Source organism: Dendrobates tinctorius, unplaced genomic scaffold (genome assembly GCF_039654945.1).
Source record: "Dendrobates tinctorius isolate UK_male_01 unplaced genomic scaffold, ASM3965494v1 ptg000081l, whole genome shotgun sequence".
Classification (NCBI taxonomy): domain Eukaryota; kingdom Metazoa; phylum Chordata; class Amphibia; order Anura; family Dendrobatidae; genus Dendrobates; species Dendrobates tinctorius.
In genome coordinates this window covers 18,949,983-18,967,554 of record NW_027361749.1, presented here as the reverse complement: position 1 = coordinate 18,967,554, position 17,572 = coordinate 18,949,983, and the positions used below count along the sequence as shown (strand labels likewise).

The 17,572-nt window shown below is 43.8% G+C and overlaps 1 protein-coding gene across 5 annotated transcripts in view; it reads left to right on the top strand.

The window, feature by feature from the left end:
- Positions 1 to 17,572, top strand: part of RB1CC1 (RB1 inducible coiled-coil 1) — a 179,269-nt gene that overhangs the window by 44,980 nt on the left and 116,717 nt on the right. For all 5 annotated transcript variants that reach the window (XM_073583804.1, XM_073583801.1, XM_073583802.1 and 2 more), the window contains 2 exons: positions 12,283 to 12,453; positions 16,796 to 16,980. In XM_073583804.1, coding sequence (XP_073439905.1) covers positions 12,283 to 12,453; positions 16,796 to 16,980 — 356 coding nt within the window. The remainder of the gene's footprint in view (positions 1 to 12,282; positions 12,454 to 16,795; positions 16,981 to 17,572) is intronic.

Below are 17,572 nucleotides of genomic sequence, written 5' to 3'. Positions count from 1 at the left end.
TTAATGTGTATTCCCATCGTATAATGTGAAGGCATAACTTGCTAGTACTTTAGTGGAGTCCGACCTTTGGGAACCCAGCTGATTCAGAAAATGAAGGAGCTGCAGCTCTAGTTTACTGCCGAGTCTCCTGATCCGAACTCATCACCTCTTGGCCGTGTATGAGGATATTGAGTTTGGGTCAGGAGATCCACTGCCGAACTCGTCCGTACTTGGTCATGAATGAGAAGTGTGAAAACAGCCTTACAAAAGTGGTGGGATATCTCACTTTTTCAGATGGGAATACACTCTTTAACATTTATTTAATTCAGGGTTCCCAAACTCCAGTCCTCAAGGCCCACCAACAGGTCATGTTTTCAGGATTTCCCTTGTATTGTATAGGTGATGCTGTTATCACCTGGGCAATACTAAGGAAATCCTGAAAACATGACCTGTTGGTGGGCCTTGAGGACTGGAGTTGAGGAACCCTGATTTAATTGATATAGTGACATCAATGGTCAAATGCCAAAATTCTGTTTTTCTTGCAGTGCGTGGTAGCCCCTCTACTATGCTCATTCACACTGTAGGTTTTGTGCTCTTGCTGGGGCCAGCGTTATTTTATGGAGCTATTAATGCATCCATATTTTAATTGGCTGTATTTTCATCCTCCTTGTGTGAGGCGGTGGCATCATGCTCTATCTGCTGTATGAAAGCCGTATTCCCCTTCTAGGAGTCAGGATAAAAAGGGATCCTCATATCTGTGTCACGGATCACTACGTGTTGTCTACGCTCCTGTGTAAAATCATGTGTGACTTCTATACAGATCTAAGTAGTCCCTTTGCAAAAAATACTACTTCATCTTACTCAAAATGCTAATTTTTTTTGCAAGTTAGTTCCATCTGGAGCTCGATAACTAATGAGCTTAACTACTGGCATCACATGAAAGTGGCAGAAATTAGAAAAAATAAGGCTGTTATTGCCTAATGTGGAGCCGGAGCCCATGTGTTCGTGTTGGAGACACCACGTAAGGTCAAAGGAGGAGGTGTCAGCTCATGAAATGGATTATTTCCCTTCCCATAGAAAAGCCCTTTCTCTTGCTATAGTGTTTAGCGCTCTGCAGTTTTCTCATAAGAGATTTGTGTTTTTCTTCTATGTACATCTAGTGCTGAAGCTCAACCAGAACAAATGGTGGATCCAGAATATACTCGACGGTTTGGTCATGGATGAGAGCGTTCAAAGCTGGATTAGGAATGTTGCAAAACCGTTTCCTTCCATTAAAGATAAATGAATAGTTCTCTGAGTGAACTATTTATTTCCTTTATTACTTTATATCTTTTGATCTTCGTTGCCTCTCAGGTCAAGCAGTGGTTTTCCCATAATAAGAGGAATCATAGGTTTTATTCAGATTAACTAGTGTAATGGGTTGATATTTATTGTCCTCTTATGTTCTCAGCCTGCATGAGATAATGGTTTACTCTCGGCGAAAATGAAATTAAAGCATTGTCGGTACGTTTTCCTGTATTGACTCTGTGTCCTCTAGTTATATTGTGTATAATACACATCAGTGAACATTTTCTATTTCATTACACATAGGCCACACCTGTCACCACTTGCCAAATAGTCAGGTATGAACATAAATCTGTGTAATTGGTGCATCCTGATGAAATGCTGTTACTTTGCTGGGTGATATTGGGGCTCTATCAGTCCACTCTATGTCATCCATCATGTATGTTCTTTTCCTTCTTTTGGGAATCACATTTTGAGGGTGTTGTTGTCCAGTCTAAGGACTCACTCACACTGCTGTATAACGCGACCCAATGTTATACTACGGGTCAGCAAGAATCAATCTAAGTTCCCTTTATTAAAGGGAATAGGTCAGGAAGGTAAACCCTCCTGAGCCATCTATATGGGCATATAGGGTCATAGAACCTGAATAAGAGGATACCTTATTCAGTTGATTCTTGCTGGTTAACCCCTTCCTGACTAATGACGCCACATAGGCGTCATGAAAACTGGTGCGAATCTGACCAGTGACTCCTGTGTGGCGTCCTGATTTTAAAGCCCCCCTGCGGGTCGGGTGACCGAGGTCACTGAAAGGTCACCCGATCCGCAGATACAGGGGGCTTTATTCTTCACCACACAGGTCGTGGCTTCGCCCCCACGTGGCTACAATCGCTCTGATTGGCTGTTAAGTGAAACAGCCAATCAGAGCGATAGTAATATTTCATCAATGAAAATTGATGAAATATTACAATCCAGCCATGGCCGATGATGAAATAGCATCGGACATGGCTGGAGACACTAAGTTTCAATTAGGGTTAGAAATAGGGTTAGGGTTAGAAATAGGGCAAGGGGTGAGTTGGGGTTGGGATTAGGGTTTGGTTTGTGATTAGGGTTAGAGTTGGTATTAGGGTTAGGGGTGTGTTGGGGTTAGGGTTGGAGATAGAATTGAGGGGTTTCCACTGTTTAGGCACATCAGGGGGTCTCCAAACACGACATGGCGCCACCATTCCAGCCAATTTTGTGCTCAAAAAGTTGAACAGTGCTGCCTCCATTCCGAGCCCCGACGTGTGCCCAAACAGTGGTTTACCACTACATATGGGGTATCAGTGTACTCAGGAAAAATTGCACAAGAACTTTGGGGGTCTAATTTCTCCTGTTACCCTTGGGAAAATTAAAAATTGGGGGCTAAAAAAATAATTTTTGTGGAGAAAAAATTATTTTTTATTTTCACGGCTCTGCGTTATAAACTTCTGTGAAGCACTTGGGGGTTCAACGTGCTCACCACACATCTAGATTAGTTCCTTGGGTGGTCTAGTTTCCAAAATGGGGTCACTTGTGGGGGGTTTCCACTGTTTAGGTACATCAGGGGCTCTGCAAACGTAACATGACGCCCACAGACCATTCCATCAAGTCGACATTTCAAAACGTCACTACTTCCCTTCCGAGCCCCAACGTGTGCCCAAACAGTGGTCGCCCCCTCCCCACATATGGGGTACCAGCGTACTCAGGACAAACTGGACAACAACTTTTGGGGTCCAATTTATCCTGTTACCCTTGTGAAAATAAAAAATAGTGGGCTAAAAATCATTTTTTGAGGGAAAAAAATATTTTTTGTTTTACTCTTCGCCACGACAGCACCCACTTGGAGAGAGGGATCCGCCCATAGGAACAGGAAACCTACAGAGATAAAAGAGGGTGGTCCGCCTGTCCTCAGTTGGTTTCCTGTTCCTATGGGAAACCGCAGGATTCTCCTACAGCTCATACCTGGGTCAAGGAACCGCCTGTGCAGTGTCTGCTGGAACTGCAGGGGTTCCGGTCTGGAAACAGCGACGGGGGAGTGCTGTGTTCTGGCTCCCTCCTCGACTGATGCCGCAGCAGCGCGGGCAGAAACGCCGGTTCCGGATGAGGCTGACCGGGGTTCCCCTGCAGAGCTACACGCCTCCGGGATTTGGGGGAAGAACCATCCCGGTCCGTGTGGGAGCGTGGAACCGGAGGAGATGGTGGTAGCCTCCGGCGTTCCTAAAGGCTTCAGCGTCCAGGAGAGGCCGCACATGCAGCGCTGACAGGAAAGGGTAAGGAGGAACTTCCGGGTTACCGGAGGTTCCTCAGCATGGTGCACGCGCGGCTTCGGGGGGAAGTATCGCGAGACCACGCGCGGGCATGTAGGAGCGCTCACCGCCCCCTCCTAAAGAGAGAAAAAAAAAAAAGACGATGCTAATTTACACAGCGGGCCGACGGCTGCATTCCAGGCCGGACACATACTAATTAGCCGCGCCTAAGACAAGCAGGCGCACCTGGAGGGGGAGGTACTGGCATAATGAAGGGGCTTACAAAAGACCTCGGGGATATGGTTATTGCGTGCAAGCATGTCTTCCCCAGGACAAGACACGCATCCCCAGGCAGGTGATACAGTGGCAGCCAAGGATCACTCGCGCCGAGGTTCCTCGGATAGGAGCCACAGAAGCCACGCCAAGAAGCCTCCTTCTCAGCCTCCTGATCCGGTACCTACAGCTTCTCTGGGTGAGTGTAGGACTCTCTGCCTATAAAGCTGATAAATACCTTTCTCTTTCTCCCTCTCCTTCGCTACGTCTCCACCTCAGGCTAAGAAAAAGGAGAAATCAAAAGATAGAGAATGTGCCCTTTGTACACGTCTCCTACCGGACTCTTACACAAAAAGACTATGCAAAAAATGCATTATTGAAACAGCAAAACAGGCATCAACATCAGCCACAGACATAAGGGCCATAATAAGGGAAGAGTTACAGGCCCTAACCCAGCCTAACAGCATACCCATAAGTACTAAGACTAACAAACCAACTGCGGTTAGATTAGACTCCGATGAGGACGAAGCAATAGTCTCTGATAGTTCCAATGCATCCACATCATCATCTTCCTCAGATATGGAGGGGCGTTCGTGATTTCCCTTAGAGAACATGGACACCTTGGTTATATCCGTGAGAAACACCATGGGGTGCACAGAGACAAGGGAGCCCGCAAACAACACAAGAAATTATGTTTGCAGGACTAACAGATAGGAAGAGGAGAGCTTTTCCTGTTATACCAGCTATAAAAGCTCTGGTTAAGAAGGAATGGGAGAAGCAGGACCAGAGAGATTATCTCCCCTCAACCTCAAAAAGAAGGTACCCCTTCAGCGACGAGGAGTTGTCAACATGGTCTAAAGTTCCGAAAGTGGACGCGGCGGTCGCCTCCACCTCAAAACAATCGGCCTTACCAGTGGAGGACGCAGGGGTTCTAAAACACCCACTTGACTGAAAAGCTGATGCCTCACTAAAAAGGGCATGGGAGGCAGCTACCGGCACGTTTAAACCGGCAATAGCTAGTACTTGCACAGCTCGTTCTATGCTGGTCTGGATTGATCAACTAGACCAGCAAATAGACCAAAAAATCTCCAGAGACAAACTACGAACCGCTATCCCATTGATCCGTGGCGCGTCTGCGTGTATAGTGGATGCTTCTGCTGATTCATTACGCGTGGCAGCCAGAACAGCAGGCTTACTTAATAACACCAGGCGTAGCCTGTGACTTAAAAGCTGGAGAGGTGACACCCAATCCAAGGCAAAGCTTTGTGCCATTCCTTGCGAGGGTGAGTTTTTGTTCGGAAAAACCTTAGATGAAATCCTTACCAAGGCAAAGGAAAGGAAAAAAGGGTTCCCTAACCCCTCTTTCACATTTTATAGGAGGGCGTTTAGGAGACGACCATTTGGCAGAGGAAGACCAGCGGAAAATCAAAATCGCTGGGCCACAAAGGAAGAAAAGGGCAAAGGTGCCATGTTTAGAGGATCCTCCTTCCGCAGGGACAGGAGCTAAGGAGCCAGTCCCTCCAGTAGGAGGAAGACTAAAATTTTTTCTTCAGGAATGGGAAAAAGTCACAGCCAGCCCTTGGGTTCTGGGCATTGTTAGAGAAGGGTTAAAAATAGAGTTCCACCACGTTCCCCGTAACTCAGTTATCATAACATCTCTCAGCTCGCCAGTCCAACAGCGGGCCCTAGAAACAGATTCTGAGTCTGCTGGACAAAAAAGTATTGGTCCATGTGCCTAAAGGACAGGAAGGGAGAGGATTTTACTCCCCTCTTTTTCTCGTGCCTAAACCAGATGGCTCATTCAGGACTATAATCAACCTGAGGAAGCTAAATTCATTTATAATAAATCATAAATTTAAGTTGGAATCTATTAGATCTACATTTCAGCTCCTCTTCCCCATTTGTATGATGGCAGGCTTGGATCTGAAAGATGCTTATTATCATCTTCCCATCCATTACAGATATCAGAAAAACCTCAGAGTGGCGGTCTCTCTCGATGGCACCATACAGCATCTCCAGTTCACAGCCATGCCATTCGGCCTTTCCATCGCACCACGAGTCTTTACAAAGGTGATGCTGGAAGTGATGGCCTTCTTATGCCAGAAGGACACACTGACAATACCCTATCTGGATGACTTTTTAATAATAGGGAACTCAACTCGACAATGTAATAGACGAGTTGCTGACGCAATCTTGTCTCTACAGGCTCTAGGTTGGATAATAATATTCAAGAAGTCCAGAATCGAGCCACAATCCGTCCAGTCCTTCCTGGGTCTCCAACTAGACTCCATAAACCAAAAATGCCTACTGCCACAGGTAAAGATTGCAGCGATTAAAATGAAGGTCAGGTTAGCAATAGACAGGCCGTGCATGTCCTTGAGAGATGCAATGTCTCTCCTGGGGTCCCTTACTTCCTGTATCCCGGCAGTTCAGTGGGCCCAGTTCCACACGAGGGAGCTACAACATCAAATTCTCTTAGAGGAAACCAATGACCGAGGGAATTTGACAAAAAAAATTACCTTATCCCAGACGGTCCTAACCTCCCTAGCGTGGTGGCTAGAGGATGATAATCTATCGGGAGGAGTACCATGGGTGATAACGCCTTCCCGTACAATTACTACCGACGCCAGACCCACAGGATGGGGGGCTCATATGGGAGGCGCCTTCTCCCAAGGCCTGTGGGATATAAGCGAGGATCCGGATTCTTCAAACTTGAAAGAGCTAAATGCGGTTAGTCATGCATTATATCATTTTCTTCCACAGTTACAAGGGGAAAACATGAGAATCCTTTCAGACAACACCACAGTGATCGCATATCTGAACAGGCAAGGCGGGACTCGATCAGTCGCCTTAATGTCTTCCGCAAGAAAGATCTTGTCCTTAGCCGAAAAACAATTTGTCTCTCTCGGCCCTCCACATAAGAGGAAGAGACAATTCGGAAGCAGATTTTCTAAGCCGCCATACACTACGGCAAGGAGAGTGGTGCCTGAGCCCGCAAATATTCACACGCATTGTGTCACTATGGGGTCTTCCCCAAATAGATCTCTTCGCCACCAGGGAAAACAGGCAGGTGCAAAGGTTCACCTCTTTGAACGTGACAGACCGTCCGGAAATTCTGGATGCCCTTCAAGCCCCATGGCAGTTCAAACTAGCATATGCATTTCCCCCAATCATACGACTACCGCAGGTCATCAGGAAGATCAGGGCGGAGAAGGCACGAATAATCTTAATAGCGCCATTCTGGCCCAGGAGGCCATGGTTTTCATGCCTGCCAGCAATGTCAGTGACAGACCTTTGGGTGCTTCCTTCAACCCCCAAGCTCCTCTCTCAGGGGCCATTCTTCCATCCTCAAGTGGACAATCTCCACTTGACGGCTTGGAGCTTGAAAGGGAAATGTTGAGAGCAAGGGGATTCACGGAAGGATTAGTCAATACTCTCCTGCAGAGTCGAAAATTGGCTACTACAAAAATTTACACCAGGGTATGGAGGAAGTTCCTAGAGTTTCACACAGCTCCCGACTCTAGAGAAATCCCGATAACATCGATCCTAGAGTTTCTACAAAAAGGGAAAGATTTAGGACTATCTGTTAACGCACTAAAAGTCCAGGTGTCTGCTCTAGGGGCCCTCTATAGTTAGAATGTGGCAGGCAATAGATGGATAGCCAGATTCATCTCGGCCTGTGAGCGGAACGAACCGGTACACATACCCAGAGTTCCTCCTTGGGACTTGAATTTGGTACTAGAGGCCCTAACACGTCCCCCCTTTGAACCGTTACACTCAATATCCCTTAAGCACCTATCTCTCAAGACAGTACTACTAGTTGCACTAACTTCAGCCAGAAAAGTTAGCGACATACAAGCACTCTCAATAGAACCCCCTTTCCTGTTAACATTCCAGGATCAGCTAATATTAAAACCAGACCCCTCATACCTACCAAAAGTAGCAGGGAAGTTTCTTAGGTCGCAAGAGATCCACCTCCCTTCATTTTTTAGTAACCCTTCTGCTCCAGAGGAAGAAAATTTCCATACACTAGACGTTAGAAAAGCAGTATTACAATACATCGAGAGGTCTAGCAGCTGGAGGAAAAGTAGGGCTCTATTTATTTCCTTCCAGGACCTAAAGAAAGCATATGAGGTCACAAGGGGTACTCTGTCTCGGTGGATCAGAGACGCGATCGGTCTGGCATACTCCGTGAGCAATGAAGATCCTCCGGAGGGTATCGGCACATTCCGCCAGAGCTATGGCTTCCTCATGGGCAGAGAGGTTAGACGTCGCAATCGAGTCTATATGTAAGGCTGCAATTTGGTCAACGCCCTCTACCTTTTATAACCACTATAGGCTTGATTTATCATGCTCATCTGACCTAGCCTTTGGTAGAGCGGTCCTCGGCACGGTGGTCCCTCCCAGGTGAAGGTCTCTGAAAGTCTCTCCAAGTGGGTGCTGTCGTGGCGAAGAGTAAAAAGCCGGATTACTTACCGGTAATGCTCTTTTAATGAGTCCACGACAGCACCCGCTCACTACCCTTCTTGGAAGTTAACATAATGTATATACACCTTCTCAGATGTAAAATTAATAAATTTAAAATATTGAATAATATAATGGCCTAATAATTGGCGGTCCTCCGGGTACTCTGAAATCCAACTGAGGAGGAGAGGCGGACCGCCCTCTTTTATCTCTGTAGGTTTTCTGTTCCTATGGGCGGATCCCTCTCTCCAAGTGGGTGCTGTCGTGGACTCATTAAAAGAGCATTACCGGTAAGTAATCCGGCTTTTTCACGGTTCTGCGTTATACACTTCTGTGAAGCACTTGGGGGTTCAGGGTGCTCACCATACATCTAGATAAGCTCCTTAGGGGTTCTAGTTTCCAAAATGGGGTCATTTGTGCAGAGTTTCCACTGTTTCGGTACATCAGGGGCTCTGCAAACGTAACATGACGCCCGCAGACCATTCCATCAAGTCGACATTTCAAAACGTCACTACTTCCCTTCCGAGCCCCATCGTGTGCCCAAACAGTGGTCCCCCCCCACTTATGGGGTACCAGCGTACTCAGGACAAACTGGACAACAACTTTTGGGGTCCAATTTATCTTATTACCCTTGTGAAAAAAAAAATCGTGGGCTAAAAATCATTTTTTGAGGGAAAAAAAATATTTTTTATTTTCACGGTTCTGCGTTATAAACTTATGTGAAGCACTTGGGGGTTCAGAGTGCTCACCACACATCTAGATAAGCTCCTTAGGGGTTCTAGTTTCCAGAATGGGGTCACTTGTGGGGGAGCTCCAATGTTTAGGCACACGGGCTCTCCAAACACGTCATAGTGTCCGCTAACGATTGGAGCTAATTTTCCATTCAAAAAGTCAAATGCCGTGCGCCCAAACAGTGGTTTATGACCACATATGAGGTATCGGTGTACTCAGGAGAAATTGACCAACAAATTTTAGATTCCATTTTATCCTGTTGCCCATGTGAAAATGAAAAAACTGACGCTAAAAGAACATTTTTATGAAAAAAAGTACTTTTTTTTTTTTTTTTTACGGATCAATTTGTGAAGCACCTGGGGGTTCAAATTGCTCATTATGCATCTAGATAAGTTCCTTGGAGGGTCTAGTTTCCAAAATGGGGTCAATTGTGGGGGAGCTCCAATGTTGAGGCACACAGGGGCTCTCCAAACGCGACATGGCAACCTCTAAATATTCCAGCATATTTTCCGTTCAAAAAGTCAAATGGCGCTCCTTCCCTTCTGAGCCCTGCCGTGCGCCCAAACAGTGGTTTATGACCACATATGAGGTATCGATGTACTCAGGAGAAATTGGCCAACAAATTTTATGATCCATTTTATCCTGTTACCCACGTGAAAATGAAAAAATTGATGCTAAAAGAAAATTTTTGTTGGAAAATTAAAACATCCATTTTTTCCTTCCACATTGCTTTAATTCCTGTGAAGCACCTGAAGGGTTAATAATCTTCTTGAATGTAGTTTTGAGTAGCTTGAGGGGTGCAGTTTTTAGAATGGTGTCACTTTTGGGTATTTTCTGCCATATAGACCCCTCAAAGTGACTTCAAATGTGAGGTGGTCCCTAAAAAAAAATGGTTTTGTAAATTTTGTTGTAAAAATGAGAAAGCGCTGGTCAACTTTTAATCCTTATAACTCCCTAACAAAAAAAAATGTTTCCAAAATTGTGCTGATGTAAAGTAGACGTGGGAAATGTTGTTTAGTAACTATTTTGTGTCACATACCTCTGGTTTAACAGAATAAAAATTCAAAATTTGAAAATTTCCATTTTTTTCACAAACACAAAAATTATTGACCTAAATTTACCACTAACATGAAGCCCAATATGTCACGAAAAAAACAATCTCAGAATTGCTAGGATCCGTTGAAGCGTTCCTGAGTTATTACCTCATAAAGGGACACTGGTCAGAATTGCAAAAAATGGCCAGGTCATTAGGGTCAAAATAGGCTTGGTCATGAAGGGGTTAAAGCAAGTGCAGCACTAGTCATAGCCTGGTTGTATGTTTGCAGACAGGTTTTTTTTTTTCACTAGAATCAATCTGACTTTTGAGAAAAAAACAGTCGGGAGAGGCGAGACTACTCCAGTGCTGGTCCGATTGGTTTCTTCCTGCATCATTCTCTGTGACTGACAGGTCTCCTAATATATACACAAGGGAGAGACCTGTCCGTCACCTAGGAGCTGCATCAGACTAACTTCCTCACTGCCTATTGGTCCCGACCACCACTTCACTGTTTTTCTCTGAAGCAGCAGAGCATATTAGAGAGAACCATTCCTGGCTGCAGTCGTGCATCCAGGCTCTAATTAATACTGTCTGTATTCTGGGCAGCATGCATATAAACCTGTCACTTGATCACTGCTGTAGTTCACCTGCTGTGCACCAGAGATTTTCAGTAAATAAAACAATTGTATGAAGTTGTCATGGTTAGGACATGGTTAATGTCCTGGTTTCTCAGGGTTAATTTTGCCGGCCTCTCTTTGGATCTGGGAGGGGTATTTATACTCACTCCAGACTAGGATTCCCTGTCAGCTATACTGTTATTCTGGCTGCGTGTCTGACCCCCCTGGTGTGCGTGGATACTGCATTGCTTGTTTGATTCGCGTGTATGACCCGGCCTGTCTCCTCACTGTTCTCTGTCTCACGTTTTGGTACTATTGTCTTCTCCGGTTCTGACCTTCTGGCTTGGCTATTGTTACTCCGTTACCCTTTGCCCCTTTTGTACCGTCTATTGCCCGTTCTGGTTTTCTGATCTATTTCTACGTCCTGACTATCCGCTCTGGTTAACCCTTTGGTACTGTCCTGCTATCTCGTGCTTTGACCCCGGCTTGATCTGGTTTCCGTCCCTGTCTATGCCCCTTGGTAACTTGTCCCGTAGTTACCTTTCTAGGAGTTTCCCTGCAGCTCCGCCTCCTATGGATCTTAGGCCACGCCCCCAGCAGTCACGTGCTTCAGGTCCTGATAGTCTGAAGCACACATCGTCACCGCTGCTGCCCGCTCCACAGGTATCTTTGAGAACTGTTTTTGTACTCAGGACACGCGCACTGGCTCAGTGAGCAAGTGCAGTGCGGTGTTCCTGACAGAAGTATTTCAATAATCTAGCATCCTTAAGATCCTCCCAGTATTGCTCAATATGAAATCACAGTGACTTATTACAGCTTTAATCCTGCCACTGATGACCTGATGGACATTAAATCTAAGTTGATCTGTCAAGGGACTATTATCAACAAATTCCAAGTTTTCAGGATTTCCAAACCATTTAGATTTTACTGAGATGTGATAAATACAAAATTAAAGGGTAACTATACGTTAAGTAACTTTTCCCAGTAGGCCTTCTTGTGTGTGTGTATATGAGAAAGAATACTGCGTCTGGACATTTTATCCCTTATATCCTACATTTTCACGAGTTTTTTTCTCTAGATTTGTAATTGACTCTGAGCTGGTAGGAGGAGTGTAGCTGCCATGATGTCTCCAACACACTCCCCAGATAGATATTCCTGCTCTTCATTCCTTAGAACACTAACAGAAGCAGTGGTGGCATGGAGGATGATATACAGCAGCATGGAAGAGATTATTCGGTGGTATTGAGCAGTGTAGATGTGAATCAAGATCTGATTTAAGATAAATTTGACAGAAAGCTCATCACAATCTTTGTGTCTCTGCTTGTTTTATTTCTGTCTGCTTCTTGCTCCTCACCCTCTTCCATTTCCATAGATTATATTAGGAGCCACCAGTCCATTTTGTGTTGATCAGTTAGTTTGAAGAGTAAATGATTATTTCAAGGTTCTCTGATTAGACGTATTCCAAAGTTTCTTACGTTGGCCTTTGCTATTGATTTATGCAAACTTTGGTGAAATAAGTTTCCACATATATAACCATTGTATATATTTGTAGTCATTTATTATGCATTGATTGACATTTACACAACATTATTTCTACTTAATAAAGCATTTTTTTTGTTTTGAAATTTTGTAGTTGGACCCGCGAATAATTCAACCCTTCTTGGCTGAATGCCGACAAAATGTTGCCAAATTGGATAATCAGAATATGAAAGCCATCAAAGGGCTTGAAGATAGACTTTATGCACTGGATCAAATGATTGCTAGCTGCAGTAGGTTGGTTAATGAACAAAAAGAACTTGCTCAGGTAAGTGAGCGCAAACTCTGCTTCACTTCATTATTACACACAGAGCTATGTCATCAGTTTGGGGTATATAATCCTAATGGAAGAAATGTTCTCTGCCTGTGTGTGTGTGTGTATGTATATATATATATATATATATATATATATATATATATATATATACACACACAGTTGTGACAAAAAGTATTGACACCCCCTGCAATTCTCTCAGATAATACTCCGTTTCTTCCTGAAAATGATTGCAAACACAAATTCCTTGGTATTATTATCTTCATTTAATTTGTCTTAAATGAAAAAACACAAAAGAGAATGAAGCAAAACATTGATCATTTCACACAAAACTCCAAAAATGGGCCAGACAAAAGTATTGGCACCCTCAGCCTAAAACTTGGTTGCAAACAACCTTTAGCCAAAATAACTGCGACCAACCGCTTCCGGTAACCAACAATGAGTTTCTTACAATGCTCTGCTGGAATTTTAGACCATTCTTCTTTGGCAAACTGCTCCAGGTCCCTGATATTTGAAGGGTGCCTTCTCCAAACTGCCATTTTTAGATCTCTCTACAGGTGTTATATGGGATTCAGGTATGGACTCATTGCTGGCCACCTTAAAAGTCTCCAGTGCTTTCTCTCAAACCATTTTCTAGTGCTTTTTGAAGTGTGTTTTGAGTCATTGTCCTGCTGGAAGACTCATGACCTCTGAGGGAGACCCAGCTTTCTCACACTGGTCCCTACATTATGCTGCAAAATTTGTTGGTAGTCTTCAGACTTCATAATGCCATGCACACGGTCAAGCAGTCCAGCGGCAGCAAAGCAACCCCAAAACATCAGGGAACCTCCACCATGTTTGACTGTAGGGACCGTGTTCTTTTCTTTGAATGCCTCTTTTTTTCTCCTGTTAACTCTATGTTGATGCCTTTGCCCAAAAAGCTCTACTTTTGTCTCATCTGACCAGAGAACATTCTTTCAAAACGTTTTAGGCTTTTTCAGGTAAGTTTTGGCAAACTCCAGCCTGGCTTTTTTATGTCTCGGGGTAAGAAGTAGGGTCTTCCTGGGTCTCCTACCATACAGTCCCTTTTCATTCAGACGCCGACGGATAGTACGGGTTGACACTGTTGTACCCTCGGACTGCAGGGCAGCTTGAACTTGTTTGGATGTTAGTCGAGGTTCTTTATCCAACATCCGCACAATCTTGCGTTGAAATCTCTTGTCAATTTTTCTTTTCCGTCCACATCTAGGGAGGTTAGCCACAGTGCCATGGGCTTTAAACTTCTTGATGACACTGCGCACGGTAGACACAGGAACATTCTGGTCTTTGGAGATGGACTTGTAGCCTTGAGATTTCTCATGCTTCCTCACAATTTAGTTTCTCAAGTCCTCAGACAGTTCTTTGGTCGTCTTTCTTTTCTCCATGCTCAATGTGGTACACACAAGGACACAGGACAGAGGTTGAGTCAACTTTAATCCATGTCAACTGGCTGCAAGTGTGATTTATTTATTGCCAACACCTGTTAGGTGCCACAGGTAAGTTACAGGTGCTGTTAATTACACAAATTAGAGAAGCATCACATGATTTTTCGAACAGTGCCAATACTTTTGTCCACCCTCTTTTTTATGTTTGGTGTGGAATTATATCCAATTTGACTTTAGGACAATTCTTTTTGTGTTTTTTCATTTAAGACAAATTAAATGAAGATAATACCAAAGAATTTGTGTTTGCAATCATTTTCAGGAAGAAACTTAGTGCTTCTCACTAAAATAGAATGTCATCAAAATGTTACCCCTTAACGACCGCCGATACGCCTTTTAACGGCGGTAGTTAAGGGTACTTAAACCACAGCGCCGTTAATTAACGGCACAGTGGAAAAAGTGTGTAGCGCGCCCCCCCCCCCAGAGTGGGATTTTCTCCGGGTTCTCGGCTGTCATGGGTAGCCGAGACCCTGGAGAACATGATTCGGGTCGGTTTTTATCGACCCCGGTTTTGCGATCGCCGTTATTAACCATATAAAGGCGACCGCAAAAAAAAAAGTCTGATGTGCCATTTAATTTCTCCTCTGATGTGATCGCACATTAGAGGAGATAGAAATAGGGTTCTTGATGCCCCCCCGGTACCTCTCGGTGCTCCTGAGCCCTCGTGCTTCTCCGCCATGGGCGCCGCCGTCTTCTTCCGTGAAAAAAAATCTGCCGGCCAGCAACAATAGGAAGATTTTTCTTATTGGTTCATATTGGTCACTGTGATAGACCCTATCACAGTGATCAAAATAAAGAAAATAGTAAATAAGCCCCCCTTTATCACTCCCATAGTTCGGGATTTTCAGAATTCCTTCAGTGTTGATACATCTGCAATGTCTAACACCCCTCCAATGCACTTCTAGTCTGATTTGCACGTGATTCCTGCACTGGACAACTCATGACTGGCACATCGGAGCTGTAAAATAAATGCATTGTTTTTATTTGTGGGTTTGTGCCTGCATAGCTGTACCACTACTTCCATATGTCGAAATATGCTGGTAGTGTCTGTCTGTTGCCATACAGTAAAATAACTATTCATTGGGCTGAAACGGTGGTATACCCCTTGGTGTACAAATGCCAATAAATATCAGTTTCTTCTTCTCTTGAGATGTACCCCGTTTGCTAGGCTGTGCGTGTGGGTCACATAAGTGTTAACCTTTCCAAAAGATCTTCATTATTTTACAGGGGTAAATAACATTTACCGTAAGTGCATGGCAAGAGGTGAAAGTAAGCAGTAACTGTTTTGGCATGGCTCCAGTGTAAAATAGCGCTATATGGGCTTTATATATCACAGGTGGAAAGTATTTTAATTATTTTCCATTAAAGGATGAAGCAACATGATAATTCTTACTGTAAAGGTTAGGAAGATGTAAACAGTTGAGCCTGTCACAAACCTTTAGGATTATCTTGTGATCGTGGCTCTATCCATAACACCTAGTTGTACGTCAGACATACACATCTGTATACCAGAGAAGATGTGCTGACGTATACTGTAAGTTTCTCTTGAGCAGTCATGAGCTAAAAGTGTAAGACTCCTAACCGATCTCGTAAAACATGTCGATATGTGCAGATTTTCCCTCGTCTACTTTAGAACAAAATATTTCTGTATAACAAAATATTTATATAATATGTCTTCGGTCATCGATGCGGCACTGTGGGTGGGGTCTTCATCTTTGTTTCATCCCCTCCGCTCTGTCTGGGTGTCTCCTCTTTTCCATTTGAAGTTTTGCGCCAGTACTGTTCTAGCTGCAGCCGGCGCTTCCACAGATTGAACTCTTGGAAGTATTGAGGAAAATTTTACTGAAGCCCACTATTAGTCTTTGCCGTTCTTCGAAGAAGAGTCACCGATACAGGAAGGGGGCGGAACAAAGCTGAAGACCCTCCCCACAGCCTGTCCCGATGCACGATGAAATGAATTCAAGGAAACTTCAAGCAAAGATTTTAAAAAATCTACAAAACCAATGTCATTTTAATCAGTGTGACACTCCTATATGGCCCTGTCTGTACTTAGTAAAATGCTGCTAACAGGTTCCCTTGTAAATGGGCTTCCAGAGATAACTAAGAACTGGTCTCTGTGGTGATTGGTTGTAGTTGGGACAAAGAAGCGACACTGGACCTGAGATGGCTGAGTACATCTGTGCTTCCATTCGTTGTAATGAATGATGTTCTTTTATATAAGAACTAAACTGTTTTTGCCCAATATAAAATCATAGCAATGAATACACATAAGGAAGGAAAAATGGCACATCCAAATTTTTAGCAGCCTCAAAAGACTTCAATGGAAAGTGGAAGAAAGAAGCCTAGAACATGAAATAAATAGCCATGTGAATAACCCTGTTGGTGTACATGATCGCCACACCACCATCTGTAAATATCTGATGAAGCACAGATTAGTAATGTGCCATCTGATGAAGATCTGTTAGCTCTCCTGGTATTGCTGTTTTATCAAAGACTCCTATTCCCCATGAAATAACCGCTATGAAGCAATTTCATTCTAAGACGTCTTCATGCCGTCTCTCTAATACTCTTCCTGGAAATCTGTGACTAAATTTAGTCATTCCATTTGTTAGTACTGTAGAATGTGTCCTTACACAGCCCGACAGCTCTAATTGTTCAAGAAGGGTTGTCACTTCATTTTATATATTTCCAGAAGGTTCAGAAACTTCCCCACACAGCGTCCTAAGGAAAAATGCTCCAGAATTGTTCTTTCAAGGGGGGATACATTTGTTAACGACTTAGCAGAAAGGTTCTCTGTCAGTACTTATACATGTTATAAAAAAATTTAGTGATATTTGTATTAAATTTTGATCTGAAGAGCATTCTGTTCTTTTCAGGGATTTTTAGCCAATCAGAAGCGGGCTGAAAACTTGAAGGACCCCTCTGTGTTACCTGATTTGTGTTTGAGCCATGCAAATCAACTAATGATCATGTTAACAAACCACAGAAAACTGTTGGATATCAAACAGAAATGTACCACTGCCAAACAGGAGCTTGCCAATAACTTACAAGTTCGATTAAAGTAAGAATGTTGCAAAGATTGAGATTTATTTTCTAATCTTATTTTTTTTTTCAAAGTTGTTTCACATTTGTGTTGCAGATGGTTTAAGAAGGTTTAAAGCAATATAATGTGTAATGTGTAAATGTGTATTCATTGGTATTAAAGAGGATCATCTCAAGTTGTCTCTTGAGCAGCTCAGAGCTATGCAGTCTCCTTACTTCTTGATTTCTAGTACAGCGGCCTCTTCTTGAATGACCATCTCTGGTGAATAGAACTGTAGTATTAGTAGAATTACAAAGCCCAGCACAAGTTTTGTTAGAACACACTCTGTTATCAGTGATATGTAGAATATACACTGTTATCTCTTTATTTAAGCATAGAGATAACAGAGCAATTGAATAAGCATACCGCTCCAGACAGGGAGAGCTGAGAGCCATGATTGCTCTGAAATCTGCAGGGCTGGTGATTTATAACAGTATAGGCCCTGTCTCACATAGCGAGATCGCTGATGCGTCACCGATTTTGTGACGCAACAGCGATCTCGCCAGCGATCTTGCTACATGTGACACATAGCGGCGAGCAGGCCCCCGCTGTATATCGCTGATCGTGTTCG